We start from the raw sequence: 14879 nt of genomic DNA on the forward strand, positions 1-14879 counted from the left end.
CACTGGGCTGCATTGTGCCTGCTGAGATTTGCATATGGAGGGGCTCTCTGCATATATCAAGATCCACACAGGGGAAGTGGATGGGTTGGAGCTAGATAGGTGTGTGGGAAGGGACACACATCATCCCATGGAACTTGTTAAAAGTTGCTGTAGTCCTAGGCTGTATTAACTTCTTTTTGAGGGGTGCTGAAGCCAGATGTGGCACATCTCCTGGTGATGTGATAAGGAGGGACGAACTCTCATTTCCCTATTAGAAAGTCCCCTTCCATGGGACAATCTGGACCACTGTCTATGAGAAGTTGAAACACATGATGCCACTGTCAGCCACAAAGCATACATTTAAATGGATATTCCTGCTATTTTTGTAACATATCCTCAAAATGGAGAGCAAGCAGCTATAATTACTAAGATGAGACAGTTCCGCTAATTCTTAGGTACATCAGTATATAATTGGCTTCAGTTCTGGAACTGTAAGTAACTGTATTTAACCTGTCGTATTGGCTTGCAACAGAGCCCTTGCTGCAGTAGCTCACTGCCTTACACTAATTTAAAACAATCCCAATATTAAAGAAAAGATCCTTTCAGATAAAAACAAAAAATGTCCCACCCCATAATAAAAATTTGAAGTGAGTTCACATACAGGAACATTGAGTGCCTTATCTGACTTATTGTAATTTCTGGGGTGATATGGGTTACCAGAGCAGCAGTTGAACTCTTCTCCACGTCTGTGTATTGTAACTTCATATATTTTAGACCCATAAATATATTTAAACCTTTCTGTTGAGATTTTTGAAAGGTCAGTAGCTCTTTTGTCCTTTGGTTCTGTTTGGAAATCTTGGTTTTGGCAGGTGTATTTTTGATGGTTCACAGATTTGGCACTGTACTTTTACCCTTAATAGAGGAAGAAAACACTCTGTGCACATAGAATATGAAATTTTGCTTTTTTGGGAATAAACATGGGCTCCAAGGAGAGGCATTGCTGGGAATTAATTTCCACATGACCTGGAGGTGGGAGGGGAAGCTCAGGTTCTACCATGGCAGAGTGCATATTGTAGTGTCACGGCAAAACCACTATGGTTAAGTTTGCTTCACAAATTTTGTTTAAAGGTTGACCTTTCTAAGTCCTCTAAAATCAACATGCATAGTTGGATTCTGTTGAAATTTGCTGTGCCTCAGGAGGGTGCAGGGTAGGGTTGTTATCCACATTTGGGGTCCTTTGAGCTAGGGGTTGTAGAGATATACGTGCTGAAAAAAAATAGCCATTTCCAAAAACTTTGTAGGTTTTTTGTTTTGTTTTTTGCACAGAGCCAAAGATGGAACTGTCGCTGTGATGCAGGACACGGTGGTCTCTGGTGGTATTGAACCTATATCTCTTGATTCCCAGTCTAGTGCCTTCAGCAGGTCAACTTTCCTCTTGCATTTTTTAAAAAGAGCAAATTTTAGAAAGAAAACATTGGTCATAGAATGACAGCACCCTGTAATCACCCTGTAATTAGCTTTAGATAGTGTGATATGAAGGCTCTGCAAAGCTAATATTCATTAGCTAGTATTTAGTGATAAGTAACAATTAGGAACAAACTTTCAAAGTAGTGTATGTGGCTCTAATATTCTACACAATACTTTAAAATGTACCCCTTATGGTTATTAATATTTATTACTTACATAGTACTACAAATGTATACGACACCGTATAACAGATCAATTGTGTCAAATAAGACAGCACTGGAGGGGCAAGTCATAACTTTTTTAAGGTGTGTGGCAAGTGGCTAGCGCCTTGTGGGCTGACCCCCATTTGTCCAGGGAGCACAGTTTGGGAACTGCTGCCTTAATAAATCTTCAAACACCAAGTATCAAAATAAAATAGTCACACTTAACCCCTAAGTCCATAATTTTAACTTGCAGTGTTGATTTATTTGCTGAATACTACACTGAAAACACCTGCAGGTTACACACTGCCAAGTGAGACATTAATTCATATGTATTACATGGAAAACTGTATTTCACAGAATTCCTAAGAGGACTACCAGTGTGCCATATTTCTTACTGCCCACTGCTCCACTGCCTCCCATGAGTGAAAATGAGTGCAGAACAGAATTTAGGCAAAACAGTTCAGTCTAGTACAGGGGTCTCAAACTCAAATGACCACGAGGGCCACATGAGGACTAGTACGTTGGTCCGAGGGCCGCATTTACTGACACCTCCCCCCCGCTGCCCTCGGCCCCGCCCCCACTTCACCCCTTCCATGAGGCCCCGCCCCTGCCCCGCCTCTTCCCACCCCTTCCCTGCCCCCATTCCAACCCCTTCCCTGAAATTCCCACCCCAACTCTGCCCCCTCCCTGCCCCCAGGGGTGTGGTGGGGGCTCAGGGCAGAGCGTTGGGGTGCAGGAGGGGTGAGGGGGGGCAGGGTGCGGCAGGGTGCTCAGGGCAGTGGATTGGGGTGCAGGGTGCAGCAGGGGGTTGGGGTGCAGGAGGGGTGCAGGGTGCAGCAGGGGGCTCAGGGCAGTGGGTTGAGGTGCAGGAGGGGTGCGGGGTGCAGCAGAGGGTTGGGGTGCAGGAGGGGTGCAGCAGGGGGCTCAGGGCAGTGGGTTGAGGTGCAGGAGGGGTGCGGGGTGCAGCAGAGGGTCGGGGTGCAGCAGGGGGCTCAGGGCAGTGGGTTGGGGTGCAGGAGGGGTGCGGCAGGGGGTCGGGGTGCAGTAGGGGTGTGGTAGGGGGCTCAGGGCAGTGGGTTGGGGTGCAGGAGGGGTGCGGCAGGGGGTCGGGGTGCAGTAGGGGTGTGGTAGGGGGCTCAGGGCAGGGGGTTCAGCTGCAGGAGGGGTTCGGGGGTTTTGGCTCTGGCCCGATGCGCACCGGGGGCAGGGCAGGCTGCCTGCCTGCCTGTCTGCCCTGCCCCCGCACCGCTCCGGGAAGCCGACGGAACCTGGGGAAGGAGGGGCGCAGGGGTATGTGTGGCTGTTGCTTCAGGCACCGCCCCCAGCAGCTCCCATTGGCCGCGGTTCCCCATTCGCGGCCAATGGGAGCTGCTGGGGGCAGTGCCTGAAGGAACAGCCACACGCACCCCTGCGCCCCTCCTTCCCCAGGTTCCGTCGGCTTCCCGGAGCGGCGCAGGGGCAGGGCAGGCAGGCAGGGAGCCTGCCCTGGCCCCAGTGCACGTCGGGCCGGAGCCGCTCTAGGTAAATGCTGGGGGAGGGTCGGGTGGCCGCAGAAAATAACCCCGTGGGCCGCATGCGGCCCCTGGGCCGCGTGTTTGAGACCCCTGGTCTGGTAGTACAGATGAAAGGAACTGGATGATCTTGAGAGGGGGCAAAGCAAAGAGAGGGAAAGAAAAACAAAACGCGTCTAGAATTACAGTTTGCAAATCATAAGAAAACAAATATTTATGCCCTAGGTTCCTCTTGACAACTTCACTAGTGTCTCTCTGTTGGCAAAAAATATTCTTTGCACTGTAGGTCATCTTAAAGGTATATTTATTTATTAACAAGATTGTGGAGGGTTTTTTAATTTAGCTTTGCCTTAGGATTGCCTTGGCAACTCTATGCTGTACAATTTACAGCAAATTGAAGTTATTTGAGTTGAGGCTTTTTTCCCCTTCAACGTCTGTGTGAAAATTGGGGGTGAGAAATGTAAACAAAACAAGATTGGTGTCTGTATGTTAATGAGAAGAGGAATCATACACAATTTCAATTTGATGAAATTTCTCTGCAAACATGTTTAATTTAGTATTGTATTGAGTCAAAGTAAAAGGCCTCTGTTGGTTTTATCCAAATAGGTTTCCTCAGTGCTAACTATAGGTATTCCCTTTCAACAACTACTGTTTCTTGTTACTGTTTACCACACAGGGCCGGCTCCAGCATTTCTGCCACCCCAAGCAAAAACAACAAAAAAAAAAATTGCGCGATCGGCGGCGGCAATTGGAAAAGAAGAAGAAAAAAAAAAAACGCGATCGGCGACGGCAGTTCAGCGGCAGGTCCTTCGCTCCTAGAGGGAGTGAGGGACCTGCCGCCCCCGAATTGCCGCAGGTGCCGCCCCTCTCCCTTGGCCGCCCCAAGCACCTGCTTGTTAAGCTGGTGCCTGGAGCCGGCCCTGTTACCACAAGGTATTTAATCTTTTTACAACAGTAGAAAAAGGGGTGATTTCATACTGGTCAGATTTCATCATTTTATGAATCTTGATCAAGTGACTGCTAGAGATCCAAATATGCAAAAATTAGAATTTCAAAGCTACCTTTCATTCTTCAACATAACTCATTTCCAATGAATCAGGCACATCTTTTCACTGGGGGAGGGTGGACTTAAAAAGGATAGTTTTCCCCCCCTGCAGAATGGACCCATTTGCAGATTCACAATGAAAAATATAAAAAATTCAAGTAGTTTATTTCAATCCTGCTTTTGACTGTTTTACAGACCTCTACTGCCTTTACATGCTGACACAGGATATGGTAGCGTAATAGACGCAAAGAGGTCTATCGCCTATGTACATGAATCTATTCCTTCAAGAACAATATTCACTTCCCTCTGCTTACTGTTATTCCTCTCTCCTTATGATCTGTTGTCATTATTTGTGGCTTTATCTGCCTTATTTAGATTGCAAGGATCAGTAACTTGTCTTGGGTCTCTCAGTGACACAGTATAAGCAATCCTTTGTGGTTTTAGAGAAATTGTACTAGATTGTAAAAACTGCAATTTTTTTAAGTTTATGGGACTTACAGTCATATATTAAGAGTGAACCTAAATGCATAACTATCAATTATCACTAAATTAGTGTTTTTAGAGACCAGTCAGTTTTGATTGCATTCATATGCATACCCATTCTGTTCAGCCTTACACATATGTTCTGTCAGACTAAGCAGACCACGTCATATCTCCTTAACACACCTCACATTTCTGATAAATTAAGTATGTTCTTGTTGTTTTCCCCCAGAGAATAACAGTAAACTGTTTTTCTTCTTCCCAATAAAAAGTGGAAAAGCTCATTCCCATGTTGAGAAATACAGCGTTGATGTGGAGCAAGTGCACATTTAGTCCCTGTTCTTAATGAGATAGAATATTGGTTCTGAAAGATCCTGAGCAATTACAGTTTGTCACTACAGACAACACTTCCAGTTAGCAAACCTCTCATTTGCTTGAAATGTAGGCTTTCTAATTAATACACGGACTACTCTTGTTAGATAAGCTTAATAAGTTGTACTTCTTAAACTGCAATCTTTGTTAGGTATTAAAACGATCATATTGCAGACATTAGAATGCAGCTTGATTTCTATAAACAAAAATCAAGTCATTTGAAGATATTTGTATGAAATTCTAAAGTGCTAAGAAAATGAGATATGATTATTGCATGCTGTACAGTACTGAAAATATTTGGGGTGGAAATCAAGAGGAGTTTCTAATTAAACACTTTGTGAGATCTGGAAAACTCATTTCGTGATTTTTAAAAAAAATATAACCATAATATTAAATACTATTTAGCATCATTTCATTACTACTAATAAAAGCTATCTAAAAATGTTCATCATGATTTCCATATGGATTGAAAGAATGTTTATTGAGAGGTTATTTTAACTTTGTTGTACCAAAGCAATTCATCCATAGCTATTAGGGGAAAATATCTAGACCTACCCAAATTACAAATGTCCTTTTGGGATTCTCAAGCTGTCAATATGATCTACAGCACTTCATAGTTGTAACTTGTTCATTCATAACTTGCCAATATGTAATAAAATATGCTATGACTTTATATAAATGTCTGTGGCAGATATCTTTCACCAACTAAATATAATATATATGTTCAGTTTTGAATGATTTTCTGTTCTTTTCCAAATTGGATATTTTTCTGAAGGTTGACATGGAAAACAGATTGACTGAGAGCTCACACTGGCTGGAGAGCCATTGTATTATGCTAAGAAGTTGTCCCTTGTGGAAGTGGTAATTGAGACAGAAAGTAGGCTACTTGGTGTTCCCATTTTCATGCCAAATTCCAGAACTCTTCTCCAGGTCACAGCTACAGTTTCCTTAATGAAGCCGGTGTCCAAAAAGTTTGGAGTGTGCTTGCAAGTTCCCCTCCCCCCCTGGAAATGGAAGGCCGTCCTTATTTTTATTTAAAATGCTGTAGTGTGTAGATTTAGAAGTACACAGCTAAGGACTTTCAAAAGCACTTTAGGGTCAGACACATATAAACAAAAATGTCATACTGTACATATTCTGGAACTAGACATTAAGGAGCAGGTCCTCTGACGTCAGTGAAGTAAATGGGGTTATGACAGTTTACACCAGCTGAAGATGTGCCCCAGTATGTGCATTTTATTTTCAGCTGTTAGGGTGACCCAGTTATTGCTTATGCTGCTCTTTGCTCCTGTCATTTACAACTTGGTATGTCATCCTGATTTATGAGACTAAAGGATAGATTAAACTGCACAAATGATGCGTTTTGCCTATGTTCTTGGGGGGTGGAGGGAAGCGTGTTTTTATTTTGTAAAAAAAAAATTGTTTATTTTGTTTGTATTTATTTGCTACCTCCAGAAGTTATTAAATGCAAATATTTTATCTTAAGCCTTCTTGGTTAGATGTTGCTGAAGTATTCAGATATTTCAGCTTCATAATTAAAAACACAGAGTAGCTTGATAAAGTCCGGGTGATAAAACAGAAAATAAACAGATTTAGATGTAGAAGTGATCACTAAGTATGAAAACTAAGCATGGTGAGCTGTTTCATCATGTCAAAGACCATGTTATAATGTGCTGTCATGAATTTTTATCCTCCTACAACTCTAGGATTGCATCCTATAAATAAATCCACATGCCTGCACCTTTCCTTCTGTGTGGATTCCTCTTGACTTAAGTGAGACTCCATTTAGGAAGAAGGATCAGTTTGCAGAATCCAGCCCCACATTAAAGTAGCATCATTGAAACATGAGGGCAACTTCTAGATCACAGTCTAACTTTAGAAGTAACATTTTGGAGTCTGTCAAAAATAAATGCCACATTTGAAATGATTCAGTTGTGCACAGTTATCTTTAGCAATAATAATAAAAACAGAGCTGTTGACATTTTGATTGCCTTAAAAATAGCACACTGCACTATGGCAATGACACCAATAATAGAAGTTCAAATGAAAATCCTTGCCATCGTTGTAGGAGGATAAAAATTCATGACAGCACATTATAACATGGTCTTTGACATGATGAAACAGCTCACCATGCTTAGTTTTCATACTTAGTGATCACTTCTACATCTAAATCTGTTTATTTTCTGTTTTATCACCCGGACTTTATCAAGCTACTCTGTGTTTTTAATTATGAAGCTGAAATATCTGAATACTTCAGCAACATCTAACCAAGAAGGCTTAAGATAAAATATTTGCATGCAGCATCTCTGTATCTTTTCAAAGGATGAAATTCTATTTGACAAGCAGGCTTAAAAGAACAACTTAAGATGCCTTAAATGCACTTTAAAAATAAAACACCTCGCTGTGCACCCCTGAAGCTAAAGAACCATTCTCCAATCAGTCCTGGAAGGCCAATGGATTTGATTGCTCTATAAAAGCAGTGATGTCATCAGCTTTGGGTTGGCCATGCTGATTGCAAGATTTGGTAAACAATTCTGATGTCATTTTTAAATATAAAGAACATAATTATACTGCCAAAATTCATTAAAGGCAGGAGCAATAGGGTAGAAGCAAGGGAAGGAAAGCAAGAGGAATACTCAGTGATTTTTTTTTAATGGAGGAGGATAAAAATCAGTGCAGTTCAATCAGTGCAGAGGTGAACCAGATCATGAATTTACTGAAGTGCGCATTAGGATATTTTTTTAAACAAGGCATTTAATTTGAAACTCAGAAGCTATACCATCTCTGGCTGTGGGGTCATTAGCTAAAGAGTGGAAGCTGGACAGAGTTTCCATTGAAGAAACAAAACAAGGGCTCTAGTTTTCACTACCTGTCTCCAAACTGTTGATTCGTACTGTTGTCTGCTTCACCCAGAAGTGGCCGTGTTTTAGTGGTAGATGAAGTAATTATAAATGGGGGGGACGGGACTCCCTTTTATGGACCCAGCCAGCCAGTTAGCTATAAAATCCCTCTTATTAGCTGTTCTCTACTTGCTTTACCTGTAAAGGGTTAAAAGTCACTGCGATGCATAGGTAAAAGGAAGTGAGTGGGCACCTGGCCAAAAGAGCCAATGGGAAGGCTAGAACTTTTTAAAATTGAAACAAGACTTCCCTTTTGTCTGTCTGTCTGGTTGTTCTCCCGGGGAGAGGGGACAGAACAGCAATGCTGTAAGAAGCTTTGGGCCAGGTATGAAAAATCATCTATATCATACCTAGAAACTACTCATTTAAAACCCCAGACATGTAAGTAGATGAGGAAATGTCTAGGAAGATGTGATTAGGTTTATCTCTTTTATTTCTTTATGGCTTGTGGAGTCCTCTGTGCTAACCCCAGGTGCTTTTGTTTTGCTTGCAACCTTTAAGCTTGACCTCAAGAAACTATTCTTGATGCTTAATCCTTGTATTTGCTCTTTTTAAATCTAGCAATAGCCTGAGTTTCCAGATGTATTTTCTTTCTTTTTGTTTTAATAAAATGTACCTTTTTTAAGAACAGGATTGGATTTTTGTCTTCTAAAAGGTATATGCACGTGTTGTTTAATTAGCTGGTGGCAACAGCTGATTTCCTTTGTTTTTCTTTCTCAGCTCTTCCGGGGGGGGGGGGGGGGGGGAGGGGTGAAAGGGCTTGAGGGTACCCCACAGGAAGGAATTCCCAAGTGCACCTTCCTGGGTCCTTAAAGGGGTTTTGCATTTGGGTAGTGGCAGCATCTCCCCATCCAGGGTCAGAGAAAAGCTGTAACCTTGGGAGTTTAATACAAGCCTGGAGTAGCCAGTATTAATTTTTAGAATCCTTGAGGGCCCCCACCTTCTGCCAGAGTGGGGAATCAGCCTTGAGATATATATATTTGTAAAGGTTTTTAACTTGTATCTGCACAAGCTAACTAATTCTATTTGGAGCTAGAGATTTGTGTATGGAGTGAACATGAGTTAACAAACAAAAAATCTGGAGCATCTGTCATATAATGGTTAATGTTATATATATACGGGGCCAAAATCTACTCTTGGTTACATCAGTGTAAATATGAAGCAAGTCCATGGAATTTACTGGAAACATTTTGGATTTCCATACTGTCTTTCAGAGCAGAGTTTAGTTCATGGTGCTGTTTTTGTATGCCACAGAACATTATCCTCCAATTATGGTAGTGTGGAGGAGGCTTGGAAGAATTGTCACCAACATAAACAATACCCAATGCTTTGGGCAGCAAAACACATGATTTTTGTTTTGTTATTCATTAGTTACTTAGTCTCCAAAGAGCTAAGAAAAAAAAATACACAGCAAGAAAAAACACTAGTAAGGGGGATCATTCCCAACAGACCAAAAAGACACCATTAATAACTCTGATAGAACTGCCAGTCAGCTCTTTTGATATAAAGCATCTGTCTCGTAAAGGAAATGAAGGAAGGCTTGTTTCTCCTTTCAAGTCTCTGAATTAGTAGGTAGTGTCATTTATTATACAGTTCTACAAGCCCTGTATTATTGGAGTGATAGCTGCCAACTGCCTTTGTTAACGTGCTGAAAAGTTTCATCAGCTGTCTTTAATAAAAGACAATCTATCCGAGGAAAAAACGATAGTGATTATTCTTGGTTTTCTGTCCCCAGCCCATCAGTTACAGCTGGCAGGTGTGATGACACTGATGTATAATCAATCAGTCAGTCACCTGGAAATTCCTGAGTTTGTTGTAATAAACCACTGATGCTCGATACTGCAGTGATTGGTACTCTATAAATCCAGTAGGTGGGTAGGTAGTCGGCACTTAGTCTCTTTTAAGAAACCTGCAGATTTTCTCATTTATAATATTAGAGGAGTTGGCATGATTTTTCAGCTCCCTTCTGAATTACTTCATACTCATTTTACATTGATAAATATATTTATTTACCCTGCACATTAATAGGCTAAACCTATTTGGTCATTTGCTGGAATTTCAGGGGGAAATTAATTTCAAATTCCATCAGAGAGATCAAACAAAGCAAAATCAGTAATTATACTTTTTTAGTCTACTACAGCACAATCAGTTTGCCAGATTAAAAGGAAAGTGGCATAAGAAGGATTTTCACATCTGTGTATGGAAATAAAACTTTAATCTTAAAGCCCTAGATATCTTGCCACATAAATAAATTGAATTACACATTTGTGGAGAAAAAAGAAAGAGTTGAGAGCAATACTTGAACTTGTAGAAGAAAAAAATGTCTACTTCCCAGACACACTGTTGATGGATGCTTTAGAATGTAATACAGTGGGGAGTGTGTTTGGATTGAGAACATAATGTACTCCACAAGAGTTTCTCTGATATCTTTTCTATCAGATGGAGCATGTGGAAATCAAGCAGGTTTCTGGATTGCTGACCCATATCTGTTGACTTTTGTGCCTACTTGCTCTGTCTCTAAGCTCACTTTCTGATGTATCAATTTATAAGACACATATTGCTTTGACACTGAAGCTCAGGTAGCATCTTAAAAACAAAACTTGAGCCATTAAAAAGAGATCATAGGGCCAGATCCTGTAATTTATTGGACCCTTGCAGGCAGACCCTTGCATCTGCACAGAGTCCAGATGAAGGTAATAGACTCCACATAGACACAAGGATTTGCCCAAGTTGCAGTATCAAGGTCCCTTTCATTACCATACAATTCATTTTTTAAAAAAGAAATGTACAGATAGCTTATGTTTGACAGAATCGTCTATTCACAATGCTGCTGTTCTGCTGCATCATTCTTGTCATTATCCAAAATATATTTACTTATAAAGAGTTTATTACAGTTCCATTAATTTCAGTATAATTGATTCTGTAGACTGGTGGAGCATGGGATAGTAATGAGGAGGTTGATATATATTGTACATAAACAAGATTGCTTCAGAAGCTCAAATATCAGTTTCCCTTCTCCAAACTGAGTATGAATGGAGAGGGAAACTATAATAGTTGGAGATGCTTCACAAATAGCAGAATTTCCTGCTATGGTTGGCAAAAATAACTTGTCATGTTTGAGCAAGAAAAACGAAATCCAGAAGTAGTTAGGTTAGCATCATGATGTTTACATTGTTTTGCTTAATTTTGAACACACTGAAACCTAATGGCTCTGAAAGATTGACTCATACTTGAGTATACGTGGGATTGTTTTCTTAACAGATGAGAGTAAGCAGGAAGGAAGAGAAGAGGCAAACATAGAGCATAGTACATACAAATGTAGAATTTGTTTCAGAGAGTGGTCTTCTATTTCAGTTTCCTAGTGCAAGCGTTGCTTTAGATTGAATTTAAAATACTTTTCCTATCTCCTAGAGGATAGGAGTGGTTTAAATTTCAGGTGGAAAAATTCAAATTACAGGTACTTTGGTGAACCTGAATAGTTGTGTGGGAGGTATGCAAAACCTAATCAGAATGCCATCCCTTTATCACAGCATCTTGGGAAGGCTTGCACTCTGGGAGACCAACACTGGTATGTAGCAAGTTGGGGAGAGACAGCTGTCTCTTCTGTCTCTTCTCTCTGTTAGAGAGACACGGTGCATGAGGTAATAGCTTTTATTGGACCAACTTCTGTTGGTGAGAGAGACAAGCTTTTGAGCCACACAGAGCTAAAGAAGAGCTTCAAAAGCTTGTCTCTCTCACCAGCAGAAGTTGGTCCAATAAAAGCTATTACCTCACACACCTTGTCTCTAATATCCTGAGACCGACACAGCTACAACTACACTCAGACCTCCCTTATTATTTCTGATGTCCATCTTATTAGCAAGCATCTAGTGTGTATAAATACTGTAACTACAAGAGATGGCTGAAACTGAGTTTCCAGTTAACTTTACACATTTTTGAAAGCTGATGTGGGAGTGCTGATGAGTGGTGTCCTGAACCACTTGCTCCTCAGGATATGTCTACACAGCAGCTGGGAGGGTGCTTCCTAGCAGAGTTAGATGGATACACTAGCTCTGCTCAAGCTGGTGCGCTAAAAATAGCAGTGTGGTCCGGTGGCTCAGATTAGCCACCAAAGCACAAATCCTTCTGGGTTACACACTTGGACAGCTTGCCCAAGCCGCTGCCTGTGCCACCGTGGCCACACAACTATTTTTAGCACACTAGCTCAAGCAGAGCTAGTGCATATGTCTACCCATGTGTAGGTGTAACCTCAGAGACAAAACTTAGCCATCTTTGCTCCAATCTGCATAATTTGGGAAGCAAGCATTGCTGAGGCTGATCCAAAAAGTGGGTGATCTGGACAACTTGTGTTGAACTTTGTCTAGTATCTGTTTTTACTTTAAAATCAAGAGCTATTGTTGTGGTGAATAAAATGACTATGCTTCCACTGAAATGTAATGCTTTACTGGTACTTGCACATTCCCCCAGGTTCCCAGGGATACCTCCAGTGTTCTAGGGGGTGAAGGGGGTAGGGTTCCCTGTGGAGGAAACTGGAGGGAGCTGCTCGCCTGCCTTGGGTGCCTGTCAGGTCCACCTACATGTGGGTGGCTGCTGGTAGTTTTGGGGTGGTTCTCTGTACCTATGGTGGGGAGGATAGGATCCCAGGGCTTGTTAATTTATTGTTTTATGCATTCTTGATGTCTTTGTCATTAGTTTCTGCCAGTGGTAATTTTAAGGTTATCCAACTATTCATAAAGAAAGACTTATCAAAGCCTGGCATAACATTGAGTGTATATGAAGAAGACTCTAAAATGGGTATCCTTGAAATTTGTATGTCTGTCTTTAGAATCTGAAGATAAATTTTTATTAAAAGAAAAAAAGGAGCAGGCGTTCCAATGTGTTAGCTATTCTCACCGATTATAAACTCTTTATTGGCATTGGGTCGAATTAAAATTAAATTCCTCTCTTCAATCCGCTGTTGGACTACTTTAATTTTCTCTTGGAAACTATGGTATACCGACGTTACCACATGTAAAGCTTTTATGGTATCTGTGTTTTCTCATTAAAGAAAGAAGTCTATGCATGTAGACACGAGAGCCTGTCCTTTTTAAAGCACAAAGTACACAGTTAGCAGCTGTTCAAAAACTTTTTCTTGTTATCTCTATTTGTTTAAATTGCTAAATTGCTTCCATAAAATGCCTGCAAACATAAGGGAATAATTTGTTTAAGTGGATCAAGACTGTCTGAAAAAAAACCCTGAAAATACACTCAATATTTTTCCTTCCCTTCTCTTGTTCCAGTATCCGGCTGCCCTGATGAATCTTGGAGCCATTCTTCATCTCAATGGTAAACTCAGAGATGCTGAAGCAAACTACCTCCGTGCTCTCCAATTTAAGCCAGACGATGTCATCACACAGTCTAATCTTCGCAAACTGTGGAATATCATGGAAAAACAAGGTTTAAAGACGTCTAAAACATGACACAGAAAAAACTTCTTTTTCTTTACATTGACTCAAATCCAAAACAAAACTTCCAGGAAGTTATCTGATCAAAGCTCTCATTGGACTTGACTGCAGGGGTCAGGGGGTCTTAATTGCTGCTAGGAGAACCTATTCTGGTTTTTGGCATAACTTTTGTTGCCATAAAAATAAAGGGAGATTCTTTGGATGCTTCAAAAAGGACCTAAGTATTAATCCGCAAAAAATAAAATAAAAATTAAAACCATAGCACTTAAAGGAGGGTATTTTGGCATACTTGACAAGTTATCACAGTTAAACCCATATTACTCTTTTTCATGTGAGTTCTTGAAAAGTATACTGTCCTGAAAACACTAAGGGAGAACTGTATAGCATACACCCAGCCACATGGGAGTAAAAAAGATAATACTAGCTTAAAGTATTTGCTGAGACTGTAACTCATTAAAATGTATACTAAATCCAATGTGTTTGCAGTTTGTCTTAATGCTGCTGTATCTCTCTTTAGGACCACCTGCTTATCAATTTCAGACTGACACAGCCGTTGTTTTTTTTTAAAATACCTGTCACTTGCGGTTAGATGACAGTATTGACAGTTGTTTACTGACAAGTGCACATATTTTTTCCGACTGTTAAGAGTTTTGATGTAGTTTACTTCAGATACTCAGTTGAGTTGAGTAGACGAAACAAGCAAGGACCAGCTCAATGTGTGACATTGGACCAGTATAAAAGAATCTGGAAGCGATCACTAATGTCATGAATTATCCATATTTACACAGAAAACAGATGTTTGCCCTGATATCAAAAAAGTGCGGTCAGGCTGTAACCTTAAAAAGAAGTTCTTTTTGGCCTTCTAGAACACTGTGTTTTACTCCTTTCACGTTACTGTCAGATAAGTCCAGTTTGGACTGGACATCTAGATGCTGTTCAGCTTGCATTATTTTTGCAAGAATTCAACCAGAGTGAGTTTGGGAAGTGTTGATACTTAGAAATGGTACAAATGAAGCTTATCAGATTTTTTTTTGAAAACAGAGCTTTTTGTAATGTGCTACTAGTTAAAGGGACTGACTTTTAGAAGCTAGCAGAGAATCTGCACAACATTGTAGACTAACAGAAGTGTGTAACAATGGTTGCCAATTATTCTGAGTATTTTTGACAATGATGTTCATTTTTAAAACTATTATCTACTTGGATTCTAACCAAATATTAGGAATCCATTTTGTTTTCTGACATGCACAGTTACAACAAAGTTACATTTCTAGCGTTTTTTATTTTTATTTGGGCTCATTATTGTATTATTCTTCATTAAAAAAATTGTAAAATAATTTATTTTAAGTTGCAGCCTATTGAAGCTTTAGTCTGTGTTTTCCCAAACCATTTGCTAACTGCTTTCTTTTGTTGGAAAAAGTACTAGAATTTATAAGAAAATTTACTTTTTCATTTAATGACCTGTTGATATCTGCTTCAAT

The 14879-nt window shown here is 40.4% G+C and overlaps 1 protein-coding gene across 1 annotated transcript in view; it reads left to right on the forward strand.

Annotated features, from left to right (window-relative positions):
- TMTC2 (transmembrane O-mannosyltransferase targeting cadherins 2) overlaps window positions 1-13416 on the forward strand; it is a 359943-nt gene extending 346527 nt beyond the window's left edge. Inside the window, exon 12 of the mRNA XM_065423466.1 lies at window positions 13237-13416. Within this exon, the coding sequence (XP_065279538.1) occupies window positions 13237-13416 (180 nt within the window). The remainder of the gene's footprint in view (window positions 1-13236) is intronic.
- Window positions 13417-14879: the final 1463 nt, after the last annotated feature.

This window comes from Emys orbicularis, chromosome 1 (assembly GCF_028017835.1).
Source record: "Emys orbicularis isolate rEmyOrb1 chromosome 1, rEmyOrb1.hap1, whole genome shotgun sequence".
NCBI classification, from domain to species: domain Eukaryota; kingdom Metazoa; phylum Chordata; order Testudines; family Emydidae; genus Emys; species Emys orbicularis.